The sequence below is a fragment of the Episyrphus balteatus genome, chromosome 3 (genome assembly GCF_945859705.1).
Source record: "Episyrphus balteatus chromosome 3, idEpiBalt1.1, whole genome shotgun sequence".
Lineage (NCBI taxonomy): Eukaryota > Metazoa > Arthropoda > Insecta > Diptera > Syrphidae > Episyrphus > Episyrphus balteatus.
The window spans coordinates 121745310-121763193 of record NC_079136.1 but is presented as its reverse complement, the minus strand read 5'-3'; the positions used below and the strand labels follow the sequence as shown (position 1 = coordinate 121763193).

General features: G+C 31.9%; 1 protein-coding gene across 4 annotated transcripts; it reads right to left on the bottom strand.

Annotated features, from left to right (window-relative positions):
• Positions 1 to 3110: 3110 nt before the first annotated feature.
• Positions 3111 to 14106, bottom strand: LOC129914476 (recombination repair protein 1). Of its 4 annotated transcripts, none has more exons than XM_055993748.1 (10): positions 13661 to 14106; positions 13409 to 13591; positions 13219 to 13344; positions 10583 to 10663; positions 10391 to 10519; positions 6877 to 7356; positions 6597 to 6821; positions 4588 to 4647; positions 4177 to 4529; positions 3111 to 4113 (listed from the first exon to the last, which is right to left on the bottom strand). In XM_055993748.1, exons 1-10 carry the CDS (start codon positions 13761 to 13763, stop codon positions 3457 to 3459), a joined length of 2397 nt encoding a protein of 798 aa, XP_055849723.1. In that variant the 5' UTR covers positions 13764 to 14106; the 3' UTR covers positions 3111 to 3456. The 4 variants fall into 4 exon arrangements, with proteins under 4 accessions (XP_055849723.1, XP_055849724.1, XP_055849721.1 ...); XM_055993749.1 differs by having other exon boundaries at positions 4588 to 4644; XM_055993746.1 differs by having other exon boundaries at positions 4177 to 4532; positions 13661 to 14105.
• Positions 14107 to 17884: the final 3778 nt, after the last annotated feature.

The following is a 17884-nucleotide window of genomic DNA, read 5'->3' as shown; positions in this document are numbered from 1 at the left end:
CCACATTTTGTTCGATATGATGATTCTGGATTGAAACTAGTTACTACTACGAGTATTGCACAATCGATGGAATTAAGTAGAATGAAGGGGCTCCAGCGTCTTAGCTCATGCGCCTGCTCAAAATTTGTATATCATCTTAATGGAATTCTTGCCAATGATAAAACTTAAATTGCCAATGATATAAATTAAAGATTAGCTTTTTATAAAGCGTTTACCAAATTAAAATGCAGAAATATCTCGAAAATTGTTTTTCCATCTATGAATTATGACTTAAATCTATAGCACTTACCTTGTTTGTTATTGAAAGATATTAATTTAAGTTTTGATTGATGTAGTGGAGTTTTATGGCGTTTTCGATTGGCAGTCCGGAAGCGTCCGGAATCATTCTGAAAGCGTTTTATTCGTACAAAACTGACAGTTTTGTGTGAATAAAATTTTTTCAGAATGATTCCGGACGCTCCCGGACTGCCAATCGAAAACGCCATTAGTTAAATTGATTTTTTTTTTTTTTTCTTCAAAATTGTACAAAATCTGAAATACGGAGAGTTAAAAATATCAATTAGTTCAAGAGGTAAACATTTTTGTTTTTAATTGTATGTATGGATAAAAATGTTTGTATGTGTCTTTAGTCTTGAATGTTATGTAAAAGTCTAGAAATTTACATAAATACGTTTTCTTACGGCACCGTATAATTCTTACGATGTAGCCGCGTCGTATATTTTCGTGCAAGACTTAAAATCAAAAATCATGACACTAATTATCTTATTCATAAAAGCTTCACTTTAAAAGAAAAAATGACAACCATATCAAACATTTATGTATGTAAACACTTTCTTGTGTTTTCGCTAAAGATTTAAAATATAACGAACTGTTATCAAAAATTAGGTTTCCGTTTCCTTTTCTATCGAAAAAAACAAAATTATTGCAGTATGTTATCAGAGACATAAACCTTTTCATTTAGAAACAGTAGATGTTGAAAGAAAACTGACAACCATTGGAATATTGTCATTCAAAAAATTGGTTCTGTATGGAAAAAGAATTTATGGCAATTGGCGATTGGAGGATATACTACTAGCGCCGTAGTTTCAACTTTTGAACTAAAAATAAACAAGACGGATGTTTACATTTTGTTATTCTAAAAATGGCGTCCATGTCAAAAGTCCTAACAAAAAAAAAGTAAAATGTCGGATGCTAGCTCCTTCCGTCCTGTTTATTTAGTTGCAAATGTTGACCACCGGTAGCGCATTTCAACTTCACCAATCGCCAATAGAATGCAAGGGTTTTTTGAATGTCAAAATCAAATTAATGATTTGCAGTACTATTAAAAATATCAAATTGTATTCAGGGGCTAGATTCTTAGGGCTCTATTACGTAATACGAAACGAGCGGCAAGTCAACGATACTGAAGTAAACGATAATCACGACAAAGAGTGATTGTGTACTTGAGCGAACAACTTCAGTTTTCACAATCCCCTAGAGGGTTGAGACTTAATTCACCACATTTTTTGTTATAAATCTTTTATGTTAAAATTTATATACCTTTTTTGTAAAAATTATTATTATTTATATAACTGCTTATTGTGTAAAAATTATTTTATTTATTGTAAATTTATTCATTTTGTTAAATTTGTTTTTTGATACTTTATCATAAGATTTTTTCTTGTAGTATCATGTAATTTAAATTATAATAAATATATACAAATACAAATGTAAAACGAGAAAGACGTTTGTCCAAACTCAACAGAAAGAAATTATTTTTTTGAGGATCACATGAATTCTACCAGCAAACGCAATAATATTATGGCAGCTTAACGAAAACCAAAAATTAAACGATAGGTAAATGGCAGTCGTAAAGATTAACGAGTATCGTTGAAGAAAAACGATTATTGTAATACGTAGTCCGATTTTAACGAAAACGAAGTAGTTTCAACGATAATCGTTTTACAAAATAGGGCCCCTGTATTGCGTAAACGAATAAACGTTTTCATATGTACCCCTGGAGTGCATTGTATCAAGTTCCGTGATAGGGCCCCAGAACTTTTATCTTTAAATACAATTTGACTGCACTTAAGTGAGAAAACACTAAAAAAGCAATGGATGTAGCCTGAAATTGAGCGTACCTCCAAGAAACCAAAAGTTTCTAGAAATTTATTTTTTTTTTTTCGGAATCAGGGTTGTCTAAAAATAAGACATTTTAAAAAAAATTCGTTCAAATCCATCGAGTGAAACATCAAAAGAAAGGTCTCTTTAAGCTTTATTTCAAAAAGAGCTTAAATTTTTCGTATTCGAAGGCTTTTGAAGTTCGTTTAAGAAATTTTTACATTCGGAACGAAATACAAAGTAGGGCCCCTGGAAACTTACAGCGTTTTCGTTTGGTCGTCCGGAATCGTCCCGAAAACTTTCATCTGACATTGGCATTTGACGATTCACAAAATACAAAGAAACCTAAACTTTAGAATGAAAAAACAATACCCAAATTTGTTTTTTTGGCATTCCGGATCAGACAATACCGGACCGTTCTAAGAATTACAAAACGAAAACGCTATTAATTCCCTATACCAATAACTTACGAGAAAAATGTTTGAGGATTGCTTTCGTTCCCATCTTTGAAACAAAGGAAACATTCGTAGGAAATTTTTTTTCACTATAGTTCCAATTGTGTATGTCGTTTGTTGTCTTTTATTATTTTTGTATTAATTTTGCTATAAATTCGAGTAGGTATAGATTTATTACCTTTTTATTTGTTTCAACCAAGAAATTTAAAAAAAATTCATCTCGCAGACTTTCAACTTCAGCTTTAAACTAGGAAAAGTTTACTATTAACAGATGAAAAGCATTAACTCAATCAACTTACCTATGATTGATTGTTAGATCTTTATGGCCAAAACATCGTTAGTACAGCAAACCTCATATTATTGAAATAACTTGAATACTTAAGAAAAAAAAAAATCGCGAATTTCTTCTTTTTTCCAATTTCTTATGAGCATAGCCAAGAAATAGGCAACTTTTTAACTAGAGTTATACACAGTTTTTCTTTTTCTATCAAAAGTTTTTTGGAGACTTTTGTAAGCTTTTTTTTATAAAATACCAACAAAAAAAAAAAAAACTAATAATTTCGAGACATTTATTACGTTACTTAACAAATAAGCTCAATAAATATACAGTATACAAGTTTAAAGTACAATTTCCTTATGTTCGCTTCCGCACCTTCCGAAGTTAAAATTATTGTTGAAAAAAAAAAAAACTGACTGGAACGTATTTATTTTTGTAACATCACTCAAGGCGAGTATACTATGCTTAAAAAATATTTTTAAAAATCCATGTAATTTCCCTGCTACATGTTTTGGTTATTTTTCCTGTACGTGGGGGAATACCGTTTTAAATTGATTATAATTTAAGTTATTTAAAAAAAAATTCAAACAAAATTATAATTTTGTGTTGGTTGGTATATATAAATTAAATATTTAAAAATAATGTTATGGGGCAATGATCGCTACCCAAAACTTGTGGCCGAATAGTGCTCTCAACAGCTTTCGATATTATCCTTTCCGATAGAATAAAATAATCCAAACGCCAGCCGACATTTTTGGAACGTGCCCCTCCCATATACGTCCAGTATGTGTAGGCACCCTTTTTATCTGGATAAAAATGTCTAAATGTATCGACATAGCCTAAAGCAAGGAATTTTGTCATTGCATCACGTTCCTGTGGTGTAAAACCGGCAGATTTTGTATTCGTCTTGGGATTGGCCAAGTCGATTTCTTTATGTGAAACATTCATATCGCCCGCAATAATAACCGGTTTGACTTTTTCCAATTTTTGAACATATTGACGAAAGAGTTCCTCCCATTGCATGCGTTTGTCTAGATTTACCAATTTGCGTCCAGAATTTGGAACATATACACTTAGCAAGTAGAATTTTTCATATTCAGCGGTTATTAGGCGGCCAGCGTCATCATGTTCGACATTGCCAATTCCGTATTCAACATTGATTGGCATAATTTTTGAGTAGACAGCCACACCAGCATGACCTCCGGGCATGCACAACCAATAGGGATGATAGCCGGGAATACGTGCCTCTTCGGGCAGTTGTTCTGGAGTGCATTTGATTTCCTAGAACAGAAATTGAATTTAAGTTTTTTTCAAGTTTGTGATTTATTTTGAATTAATTTTTACTTGAAGACACAAAATATCCGGCTGTTCGTGTTGTAGATAAGCGAGCCCATCTTTTTTGAGCCAAGCACGTAGTCCGGCTATGTTCCAACTACATATCTTCATATTGAACTCTTTGTCAAGAGTAAAATCACTTGAATTGTATACGGTTTTTGTTGGATTAAATAGACCATCTGATTTGGCAATTTTGGCTCCATCCGTTTCATCATCATTAGGAGCAGCCTCATCGATTGGTGCGGCACGCTTTCGACCACGTGCAGGTTTTTTCTCTGTTTTATTAGTTTCGTCTATAGGTGTTTTTGTTACTGGTTCTGGTGCTGCACGCTTTCGACCACGTCCTGCTGCTTTCTTTTCAGCTACTAAGGATAGACTTTAATACTCATATATGAAGAAAAAGTTTTTGTTTCAGTTTACCTGGTTCCGCTGCTGGTTTAGCAGTTCCGTTAACCTTACGCTTTGATGTCTCTACATCTGCTGATATAAATTTTTTTTTATATAACTCAGAAAGACGAAGGGAAATATAATATGAAGCAAAGAGGAAGGTAAACAAACATACAGCAACTAAATACTAGGTACACCATCCCATTTATGTACTTTGGATATGGAAGATTCTATTATAAACCAAACACCTTCCTGACAAACACATGAGCTATTTTGAAGAATTCAGCCAACCAACTTTAACCTTCTGCCGAATGATGACAATGTTGATGATTCTAGCTAACGAAACTAGGACAACGGAGTTTGGATCTGGGTTTGGAATGTTAGAACCTTAAAAAGAACCTTGAATCGAAGAATTAGTCTAAAGCTTAGATAATCAGTCACTATTCAATTTGAATGCTTTGTTTTGTATCTGGTATGTGAAAAGATATTTGTAAAGCGCCTGACCAAATATCTGAATTTTACACGGTTTCACATCCCCGTTTAATAATGTTAATGGCATCAGAATTGGATGAACTAATCATGTGCAACCGTTATAGCTGCTCTATATTCGAAGAGCAGGGACGTAAAGTTGGAAGCGAATATGAAAAGCTTAGGGTTGAGTCGTCAGCAAAACAATTCAGTGTAATAGAAGTTTTAGATATGAGCTCATTTATGAACACAAGAAATAGAGTCGAAGACAGAACGGAACCCTGAAGCATACCAGCACCAAAACTTTTATTGGATGACTAGAAAGGAAATTACTAATCCAAATGAGAAGGCATTCGTGGATAACGCCACACTCTTGGTCAATGGTCATGTAAGAGTTTGGTTCGTCGGATTTGGCTTGGGAGAACGGAAGGTTATCTCTATAGCCCTGATAATCTCGTTACAGTTGTCATTTAAATAAAGACACACACAAAAAATTGCCTTGTATAACGAACTCGACCCACCAGTGGCCTGATTATGGAATACGATGTCGATCGTTTAAGATTCGATATCTCCCTTTCAACAATTCGAAGCGGTAAACGATCGACTTCGTATTCCATAATGAAACCACAGTATTTCGATACGCTGAATTACAGTTTTGTGTGAATTACAAAACACCACCAAAAATGATTAAATCGCAATTTTTTTCCAAACCTGGAATTATTGATCACACCTTGGATTCGGAATCAGTGCATCGAAATAAATAGCCCTAAGTGGGTGATGGTGTTATCGAACTTAAAAATTATGAAACGTGTCACGCGTTTTTGACCTGTTAATATTGAAGTATTTAAAAAACGTGACGTGCCAGTAAAATTTTGACTTCGGATTCGGAAACAGCACACAAAAAACCTTTAGGAACGTAGGGTTTATTTCAAGCCGACCAATTTAATTTAGTCTCTCCCAGGCCACCATTCCAGATTTGTTTTGCCCATTATCAGATGCCAAAGGCATAATCTGTCATAATCTATCATAATCTGTAAGGACTTCAGTTTAAATAAAATCATATTGATGATTTCAATGATGGGTTGAAGAAAAGTTTTTAAGATCTAGCTACCAACAAATATTACTCAAAACTATGAAATGTTTTTTTGTTAATAATGATGATGGGAATGTTAGTTTACTATACAAGCAAGTTATTAACAGCTTAGGTATATATGTACTTTGTGATGAATGTTACTGATTACTACAAAAAATATTAATGAGGAGCGAAACTACAATCCCAATGTTAATGAGTAAACCATTTTTTTTTTTTTTTATGAAATAAAACACAATGTAGTTAGTTTAGGAATACAATAAATAGCCAATGTGATTAATAATAAAGTTTACAAAGTTTGTGATGAAAAATAAGTTTGCAAGTGTGACAAAAATAAATAAATTAGAAATACACAAAAAAAAAAACTAAACAAAACAAAAAGGTCGACACTTTGAGCCATGGCTTCCTTCTTGTCCGTTTTTGAGAGGGCGTGATTTTAATGGTAATCTTGCAGCTTAGTGCGCACTGCGTACGCATCACTCACCTGCTGCGTCTTGATTTTCTTCATTATTTTTAATATTTAAATTTTCATCTTCGTCCTCGGCTTGTTTCTGCTGCTGGTCATCTTGTGATTCATCTTTGGTTGCTGGTTTTTTGCCTTTGGGAGCTTTTTCTTTTTTCGATGAGGCTTTTTTTGCTGGTGCTTTTTCTTTCTTTGCTGCTGGTGCTTTTTTTCCTTTGGATTTTGTTGGCTGTTGTTGTTCTTCATCTAGAAATAATAATTCATTAAATTTATTAACAATCTTTTGCTTTATATCTCTAACCTATGGCTGAAGCTGAAGCAGAATCAGCTTCTGATTCTTGTGGTTCAGAGGCTTCATCTTCAATAATAGGTTCTGGTATTTTTTCCTCTTCAATTGCTCCTGGTGATGGTATGACTTGTTTCCTTGAGCCTTTTGATTTGACCACTTTTTTAGGTTTTGGCAGTTCTTCTTCCTCTTCTTCGATTTCTGGAACAAATTCATCTTCAGGAAGGACATCATGTTCGGCAGCTTCTTCTTCTTCTTCGGGTTCTTCAATTACTTTTTGTGCTTTTTTGGATGCCTTTGTTTTGGGTGCTGATTTTTTTGTTTCTTTTGGTTCCTTCGGTTCTTTTGGTTCTTTCTTTGAACTTTTTGACTTAGAACCTTTTTTCACTGGAGCAACTTCTTGTTCTGGTTCTTCAGCTTTTATTGGTTCTTCAGGAATTGATTCTTCAGCTACAGGTGCTGCACGTTTTCTGCTTGAAGGTTTTTTAGCCCCATCTAAGAAAGAAAATCATGGTTATTAATATTTTGGTTGGTAAAATTCGTAATGCGAAAAACTTAAGAATGGCCAAGGAAGTATTGAAAAATAATAAGCGTTCGCACAACAATGTCACACTATAGTATGTATAAATAATGCATTTAAAAATGAGACAAATTCCAATTTTAAAAATTTCAATTGCACAGACCGACAGACGATATGTCGAAAACCAATTTTCTTGACAAATGAACAAATGTTAATCCATGGATCAACCTTGATTTAAAATGCAATTTTAATAGAATTTGTAAGTACTAACTCAATTTTGAGGACTTAATGTTAACAAGAAATCATTGGGAAAAAACTGTAACTACACTCTCTTAAAAAATGAATATTCAAATCAAATACAATATATCAATTATATTACATAGTATCAACATTATTGGTATGGGTATTATATTTTAAGATAACTCTGATAAAAATGTAATTCTGATTACTGCAAATCTCTTCTTCTATTGTCTCGAAAAAATAAACAATAAAAGTAATTGCTCCCAACAAAAATTGGATTCACAAATTCACATACCTAAATAACTTACTGAAACGATGCCAGTTTCAACAAATACCAGCATTCTAATACCTTAAATGCATTAAATGTAAAAACTTATAAAAATACATACATATCATCAAAAATGATTTTATAAACAATCTTGAGTTGATAAATTGAAATAACTATACAATACTTTCATAGCTTTTGCATAAAACATTTTTTTATTTTTAATCAAAATAGTGCTTACGCACTAAATTCTGTTTTCTTCATCTATCCAATAACATGAATGGTTTTGATGGATACTTGACGGAATACTCATTCATAACCAAATATCATATTTATAAGGAATTTGGTTGTGAAATAGCAGTTATAACTTCACCTCATTTAATTGAAATAAAATAAATTGACGTCATCAATTGAGGATGTTGATGTGATATAATATAAAATATCATTCTATGTATGTGCTGTACATGTGTTTAGTATAAAATTTTGTTATCGTCTCTTACATCTAATCCAATACTTATTACAATATTCTAAATATCACATTGATAATTGATGTTTAAAAATCGAAAAGACGTCCAGATGAAGTAGGTTTCTTGAACCAATCGAAAATAATTTTGCCATTGTCCCTTACTGCTTGGACATCGAGATATCCTAGACGTCCTTCTTTTTCTGCCTCCACCGTAAATTTAATCTTTCTATGAAATTAATTCAAAGTTTCTACCGTTGTAGAAACCAGCGAGCGACGAAAACAATAGTTTTATTACAATTTCATAAAAAAAGCCTAAATGAACCAAACATTTATTTTTACTTAATCTATAAGGAAAAATAAAATTTAAGAAAGTTTATCTAACTGATCCGTATTTCTGAAGGTTGTCGAATTTCTTCTTTAGAAAAACAAAATTGCTTAAAAAATCCAAAGTGCATTTGACGATGATACAATTTATTTGAAACAAGGAAAAACAGGATTGCGTTTAAAATAAAATAACCATTAATAGCCATTAAGAATGTTGAATTTTATACATTCAAAATTTTATATGATAAGAGCCGATTAAATGACAGTTTTTTTTATCCGTAATGCCATTACGATTTTATTGATATAAACTGAAATCTCAGTTTTGTTAGAATTATTTGAAGTTCTTAGTACGCCAAATTTAATCGAAACCGTTAGAGCCGTTTTCGAAACAATTGCAATATGCACCTCAAAAGTGTTAGATTAGAGGAATGCTTTTTATAGCAAATATTAGAAAAATAATAAGACATTACTAAAAAATTGGAAATTACTGATAGCAAAGTTCAAGTTCAAGAAAATTCATCAATCCGTTTAGGAACTATCTCATATCTTAAGAATCAGATGGTCGAACAAACGCATAGACACACAAACTTTTTCCTGAATTAGATACATATTATCAAAATTCTAGGTTTTAAATACCTACCTAAATGTGGTGTGGAATGCTTTTGCTTTGATTGCAAAATAATTAAGGAAGATGAATACACAAGGATTTCAAAGCCAAGGCAAGGAAGATTGATTTTAGTCCCAACCACTAATTTTTGTAATCATACAAATTCAAAAGACGACATTGTTATTGGCACTTTAGCTATCAATTGTTACTAAAGCCAAAATACTGTGCTAATAAAAATTTATCTACCTATCAAATTATGTACTTTCAAATACACCCTATTTAGGCACGACAACACAAGAACATTTTTTCTATCACTCAACCCCAATCATTGTAGAGTAGACTCTTGATTATTTATTCTGGATCATTTTAGTTCCATTTAAGTGATCTAACGTTTTCCTTGAAATACATTAAAAGCGCAAATGACCCAACATTTGACACCATCCGTTTTTTACTAGTCTGTTACAATTACAAGTCTACGATACTTGCAGTTATTAGTCTATTCGAATTCTTTTTGAAGCAGAAATTCACTTCTAATTTTATAAAATAGGACCCAGGTCTTTGAATGAGCTAATAAATACCGAATTTTAAAATCTATAATTAAAAATCAGAAGGACAAAGCATTTATTAAAGAATTACAAATTACTATGCACTTTTGTCACATTTGTAATATTCTATTTAACAGATGCAAATCCGATGTCTTACGCATCATGCAATGGTTGCTGTCATTATGACTAATCTAAAACAACGAGTCTTATTATTAATCAAAGTGCATTTAATCAGCTAGCATTAACAACAACAAACTTGTTTGGGATAGTGCTAGTCAGTCAATGAGAGTTAGATAAATAAATAAAATAGTGTAAATATGCAATGATAGCGCGATGCATAGAACATCGGCTTTGCAATCTCTTGATCACTTGTTCAACCCCAGTTGGGGCCAAAGTTTTTTTCAAAATATAATTAAGGGCAGATGCAAGGAAAATACAGCCTTAAACATAGCAAACATGTGAGGGTCAACCTTGAAGAAAAAATCATGATGAACCTAAACCAGTTGTTCTTCATATTAAAAAAAATATAAAATAAAATTCTAAATCAGGTTTTCACACTTACTTGTTTGTGTTGGTGGCAAAACAGTTATTGAAACGGCAGCTGCAGCTGGATCTTCAGGAATACCCTCGCTGTCAACTGTCTCCTTTTTGGCGCCTTTAGTCTTTGTCACTCTTGGAGCTTTTTTGGCCACTAATTTAAAATTAAATTGAATAAAAAAGTCTCCTAAAAAAGGTTAATCTTGAATAATTGTACCTGCTTCAACATCTTCGAGTTTTTCAATGTTTTCGACTTTTCGTTTGCGAATAGGAGCCGCCTTCTTTTCAGGGATAATAGCTACAAAGAGTTTCAATTTGTATTGGTGGAAAGACTTTGATTTGATTTGATTAACGTTAACGGTAATTTATAAATAATTATAATAACAATAAAAATAAATGTAGATAACAAAATTTAAAATTCTATGTTACAAAATTAATGAAAAACCTAATTTCAATCTGTTTTGATTTAATATTAACATTAAGTGAGTCAATTAAGTTATGATATTAATTAAAAATATTAATCAACTGATTAATCGGACAGTTAGATCCATAATTCGATCTGCTAAAACTAAGACGTAATGGCAATCTAGTTCTTAACCCGAAACAGGCCCAAAACTTAGAAGGAGTAAATAGATCCATTTATCATTTAAAACCGAGTGCTCTATTAGCTTTTTTGATTATTGAATCGCAGTGATCAGTAAATGATAACTTTTAATCTAGGATTATACCAAGATCAGAAAAGCTGGATTGGACGCGTAAACTAGAGGAGTTTAACATAATAATCAAAAACAATGAAATCATGCTTGCGTGTAAAACTCATTGTCTTGCATTTGTCAAAATTTAAAAATAAACGATTGTTATTGTACCATTCCCAAAAACATAGTACCTAGGTCATTTTGAACAAGATTACAGTCAGTCAATGAATTTATTTTCCGAAATATTTTTACATCGTCAGCGTACATTAATAAAGAAGAGTTTTTGTAAGAAAGATGGAAGGTCATTTATAAATAAAACAAATAATTGTGGCCCAAATGACTGCCTTGAGATACACCGTAATTATTATCATTAAGTCCAATTCATTTAAATGTTGATAAGCTAAAAAAAAAAAACCTTCAATTCGGTGAAGCTGATCATGTGGTGAGCTGTACTGGCCTCTGAATTCGCTTGGTCTATGTTCAATACTCAAGTGTGACGGAAAAAGTTTTTCAAATTAAATGAAAAATTACTAGACCAAGCACCACATAAAATTGGAAAAAAGGAGTCTTATGATCGGATTGGCATCCGTGACTATAAACACTTGGTGGTAGCACCTTCAAGATGTTGTTGTTGTTCAAAGATTATAATCCAATTCTTGGCAGTTTATTACGAAGAATACTATGATTAATGCTCTTATTGCGAGTGTCGTTTGTCTATCGATAGACGAGTTTTTTCGATAGGCGATCATCGAAAATGAATTTTTTGTACTGTGAATCTCTGTCGATAGACGACTTTTGTCGATAGTCGATGAGCTAAAAAGGTATTTTGGCATTGTGAATCTCTTTTTTGAACGATATTTTTTGTTTATTCGTTTGATCTTTTTCGTTTACAATTTTGCTTTTGACTAAAATCCAAATCATAATTCTTTACAAAGGGGTTAAGTCATAAATGATAGTTTTCCAGAAAATGCGAAGTTGAGCTAATCGATGAATTTTTGAGCATTGATCCTCTTATTTTTATAGGAACAGTTGTTCTTAAAAAAAAAAAAGAAAAAAAAGAGGTTATTCTTATTTCATCGAAACCCGAAAAGTGCAATTTTGTGACTTAACCCCTTTGTACCCGGCGGCAAAGAATTCACAATAGCAAATATCTTGGTGGAAAGAGAAACACAATACTAAAACAGATATTTATCAACTCCATTGACTTTTATCACATCGAAAGGTGAACGACACTCGCAATAAGGGCCTAAGCTTGTCAAATCCGATACTAAAATCCGTTTAAATGCAATCAACTTGCTGTTTTTTTTTTTTTTTTTTCAAAAGCGTCGAAACAGAACGTTGTGAATTCTAATAATTTAGTGACAGTTGATTTCTTTTTAACAAACCCGTGTTGATTTTCACTTATGATAGAAGAACAATAAAGTTACCGGTTATAGCGATCAGAAAAATGAGACAGGAAAAATCGATTATAAATGACTCAAAGAATTTGTTTCGAAAAGAAAATTTACAATGGAACAATTATATTTTACTTAAATTGTATTTATTTGTTTTCCTGATGCAAATTCATTTTTCGTGCCAGCTGATTGACATTTGAAAAATGAAACAAATCGTTCCCCTGAAGTGTTTCAAATATCTCCTGTTCAATTGCATACCTACAAAACATTTTTTCGTGTGTATTTCAATGAGGAAAACAAGAGAGTTGGTAGATAATGGGTGTCAACTGACGTAAGTTTTCCTGATCGATATAAAGGAGCATCAGGAATAAATATTCAATTTCATACTGATTCTTTTTTCCTGGTTAATTTTCCTGATCGCTATAACCGGGCGCTTAAAAGATAAGACATCACAAACTAACAATTCGAACAATTTAGGTATAACAGAGTTTGGCTATGAGGCGGTAGGTAGTAGTGACTAGGACCTTTTTTATGAATTGATTTTAGAAAACCATATTTCTATAGATCAGGAAATGTAAATGATTAAATAGTGGGTAAGACAAAAATGATTTGCACATTTTTTTAACATGAATGACGGTACACCGTCGAGGCCAGACCCAGAACTTAGATTGTCGTCAAGTTTTAAAATTTGTTTATGGATTTTTAGACTCAGTAATTGAAAAATGTATTAGTTCAAGTGTGAAGTCATTGAATTTATAAATTACCTTTAGCTTCGACAGAATCATTTTCTGATAAAACCTCTTCTTTTGTAACTTCAATTGGAATGGTAGCCTTTTCTTCTTCTTCAGCTACAACAGCAGCTTTTCCTTTGGCAGCCTTTTTAGAACCACCTGAAAAAACACACACTATCAACTATTTCAACTGATTGATGATTAGAAAAAAGAGTCAAAATACCTTTGGTAGCCTTTGAAGGTTTTGTTGGTTTTTCAACAACTTCTGGTTGAGGTGGTGGAGGTGTTTCGTCTACCTCCTCCTTGATATCTTTTATATCTTTTTTAACGCCTCGTTGTCTGCCTTTTTTTGTTGGTGCAATTGCCGACACAATTTCACTCGATGATGTTTCGGTTTCTTGAGAAGCTATTCTCATTCAAAACAACAAATTACTTAAAAATATTTAACTTAACTAAATTAAACAAATAAACTAACCATCTCCATTTGATACAATTGCTTCTGATTCAGAAGCAGCAACTGCAACAGCAGCGGCTGCTGATCCTGATGCTGCTTTTTTTCCTCTTCCTCGGGCGACCATTGTGCAAAAGAAAAATACTACAAAAGAATTGATATTTCCAAAAGCAAAAAAAAAAATTTAAGTGTGAGGACGACGAGACACCCAAATACAAGCAAAAGACTGATTCAAAACGCAGATTCTATTTAAAATGCGTCACTTTAATAAATAATTACACTGGTTTAATTATTTATAATAGAAAAACTATTTTAATCAAAAAATTTAAAATTGAACGTGTTTGGAGAATAGAAATGCTTTTCAAAAAAAAACAAGGACAAGAGAAGAAAAATCTGCAACTTCTTTTTTCGATTTTGATGCTGTGTGTGGAACTTAAAATATTTTTTAACAGACAGCAAAGAAGAAAAAAAAACATGAATTTGCCGGGAAGGAAGCCCGCCGTTAGCTTGTGTGTGTATAATTGTCTCGTTTTTTTGCATAGCAAAAGGATAGATGGGTTTCTTCATATTTTGCCGGCATTGTTGTGGATTTTATATTGTTTTTTTTTTTTATGTGGATCTTGTGAGAAGGACATGTTTGGTGGATGTGTTCAGTGGGATTTGGAAAATTTTTTTTTTGCAATTATGATGAGTGTGTTCGAGGTGTACCATAAAAAATTGGATTTAATTGAATCAAAATGGGTAGTCTCCCTTAAAAAAATTACTTGGATATGAAAGTATAATAGGGCGGTATTCATGCAACAAGTGTGTAAACTCAGGGTAAACCTGGTAAAATGGTATATGTGGTAAATTAAGTGTCAAATCCATATAAAATTTTGACACTTTTACCACTTTACCACGTTTACCATAGGTTACACCGTTTCATGAATACTAATCATTTATAATTTTAAACATAATAAATTAAATTCTGTTTACGCAATTAAGTAGTAAATGTGGGAATATTCTCAACTACCTCCGGATTTTGAAGCCAAGATTTTATTAGTAAACTATATCAATTAAGGCTTTTATTGGCCACACCAGAAAGGTATATGGTAGTGGTACGGGTAATTATATGAACAAAATTCCACTCCACACCTAAACATATATATTCCAGTTTGGAATTTTTTTTCATACAATTACCCGCACCGCTACCGCATGGTCAAAACTTTATGACTTGATACCAACAACGAAATCTTTTAGAGCCAGTTGTACACAAGTATTAAATCCGTGGTCCAGCAACTTTTATCTTCTAAAATCTGTGTCAAAGCCTAGTACGCAGCTGAAGCGAAACGAAAAATTTTCTAAATTTCATAAATCCAAGGATTGAATTTTTTGCTAAATTGCCGCTACGGAGGTAAACTGCAGAGGGTTTATCTAATGCAAAAACCGGATTAATTGCGTAAGATATTATAATAAGGCCTTATAGAGGTTGTTATAAGATGTTGAATTTATGCATAAAGAAAAAGATTTTATTTAATTATCTTTGTTTTCTTTTGATTTTTTCTATTTTGCATTTTCTTTATTTTCTTTTGTTTTATTTTATTTTCTTTTATTTTTTTTTTATTTTATTTTTTTTTCTTTTATTTTCTTTTCTTTTTTTTTTTCTTTTCTTTTCTTTTCTTTTCTTTTCTTTTATTTTCTTTTAGTTTATTTTATTTTATTTTATTTTATTTTATTTTATTTTATTTTATTTTATTTATTTTAATTTTGTTTTTTCTCCTTGTTTGGAAATGGTAGGAATATTATTATTCTAACTGAAAAAGAACACATTTTCTTAGTTTCACATGGCCCGGCCAAAATCGATCCCACCCTTACTAACACTTTTGCTTCTATAATGCTTTACAGAAGCAACAATTGCATCTGTAAAGCTTTATAGAACCAAAATTGTTTGTCGGGACGTACCTACCTCCGCATACCAACCTAGCACTATACCAGTAGACCAAGCTCGAACATATAAAAGATGAATGAAAAGTAGGGAGGTAATGGATACCACTCTTCGAAACGCAATTTTTTTTTTCCAATGCATTAGACATATTTCATACTATGAAGAAAAAACAATGTATACTTATAAGATAAAAATATTACATACTTACAAGTTAAAAGAACCATTTGCATAATCAAGCGTATTTAAACTAAACTTATAGAAACTATAGCTTGTCGAATAGAAAAGAATGGACCTTATGCAAGCCAAATTGTTACTGCCCTGCGTACTGAAAAATGAAAATTTAATTTCAGTTGCGTACCTGATAAACAAATTGTTAGTGCCTGGCTACACGGTGATTTTTCAATCGCCTAAGCAGTGAGTTTGTAGGCAAGAGGGATGAGGAGTGAAGGGGGAAGATGCTCACGAAGGGAACTGAATTTTCTGAGGGCAGTACAGTTCCATTGCTAAATTTTTCCTATTTTTCACGTTTGTTCCTAGAAAATGTAAAAGTGGAACGTGATTGGGCACAATAGTGTGTAGCCACCGCATGTGATTTTTCAATCGATTGAAAAATCACTGTGTAGCCAGGCACTTAGGTATGTCGTTTTCCAAAACTCAAGGAGTGACCACTCCTAGCTATATAATCACTCCAAAAAGGAGTGATTTCAAATTCCAAAATTGAAAAAGGAGTGAATTTTTGGAGTGAATTCTTCACTCCCAAAATTTTGAAGGAGTGACGGAGTGATTACCAATACTTCTACATTTGGGCCTGGCTACACAGTGTTGTGCCCAATCACGTTCCAATTCACATTTTCTAGGAACAAACGTCAAAAAGAGGAAAATCCTCACCCCTCTTGCCTACAAACTGACTGGTTAGGCGATTGAAAAATCACCATGTAGCCCGGCACTTTGACTTCATGGACTGCTTGTCAAATTGTTGGGTGGTTGTTTTAACTTTTTTTTGTGAAGGAAATTATATTTATTTACAAAAAAATTCAATAAAGTACCTATTGTAAAAAATCACTAAAAGTGAATTTAAAAGATTATGTTATTAGGTGTGTTTTTTTGTTTATCTATATAGATTTTGTGCAAAAAACGACATCGAGATTTTTGAAATCAAAACAATTTACGTGTTAAAAACAACAAAAACTTTATCTGTATAGATTTTTGAAAAATCCAGATAATTATCCAGATTTTACTTTCTCTCGATAAAAACAGTAGTGCCAAGGTACTTTATACAAAAATATCTGAAAATATTAGGTGTGTTTTTTTGTTTATCTATATAGATTTTGTGCAAAAAAACGACATCGAGATTTTTGAAATCAAAACAATTTACGTGTTAAAAACAACAAAAACTTTATCTGTATAGATTTTTGAAAAATCCAGATAATTATCTAGATTTTACTTTCTCTCGATAAAAACAGTAGTGCCAAGGTACTTTATTTGTTGTGTTCATACAAAAATATCTGAAAATATTAACAAAAAAAAAAGCGGAGAAAACGAGGTTTGAAAAAAACTCTCATAGAAAAAAATAATCAAAAAATTGTTTGACATGGTTGCATTGAAATGTTAATATCTCGAGATATACGCAATGCACTTTTCAGATAAAAGTCTTAAATGGATCCTGATAAGATTGTATATAAAATTACCAAAGTTTTTTCGAAAAATTAGAAATAAAAATAAAAAAGTTTTCACATTTGATTTTTAAAAAATCGAAAAAAAATTCAATATGGCTACCTTCAAACGCTTATAACACAAGAACGACGCAACAAATGTTAATGGTCTTGGTCTTAAAATGTAGCTAAGAATATACAGATAATTTTTGGTTTTTGTGAAAAAACAATTTTTTTGAATCCAACATGGATGCCATGGCCATATGAAAATTTTTGTTTGCATCCAACATGGATGTAATGGCCTTCCCACTTCGGAGTTAAAATAAAAAAAAAAACAAAAGCAACATTTTTGACAGACAGCTGCCAAAGTATATGTACAGTGGTGCCAAATGTTTGCATGGATTTCAAAAATCCCGATGTCGTTTTTTTGCACAAAATCTATATAGATAAACAAAAAAACACACCTATTAACAAAAAAAAAAGCGGAGAAAACGAGGTTTGAAAAAAACTCTCATAGAAAAAAATAATCAAAAATTTGTTTGACATGGTTGCATTGAAATGTAAATATCTCGAGACATACGCAATGCACTTTTCAGATAAAAGTCTTAAATGGATCCTGATAAGATTGTTGAACAGATATGTATATAAAATTACCAAAGTTTTTTCGAAAAA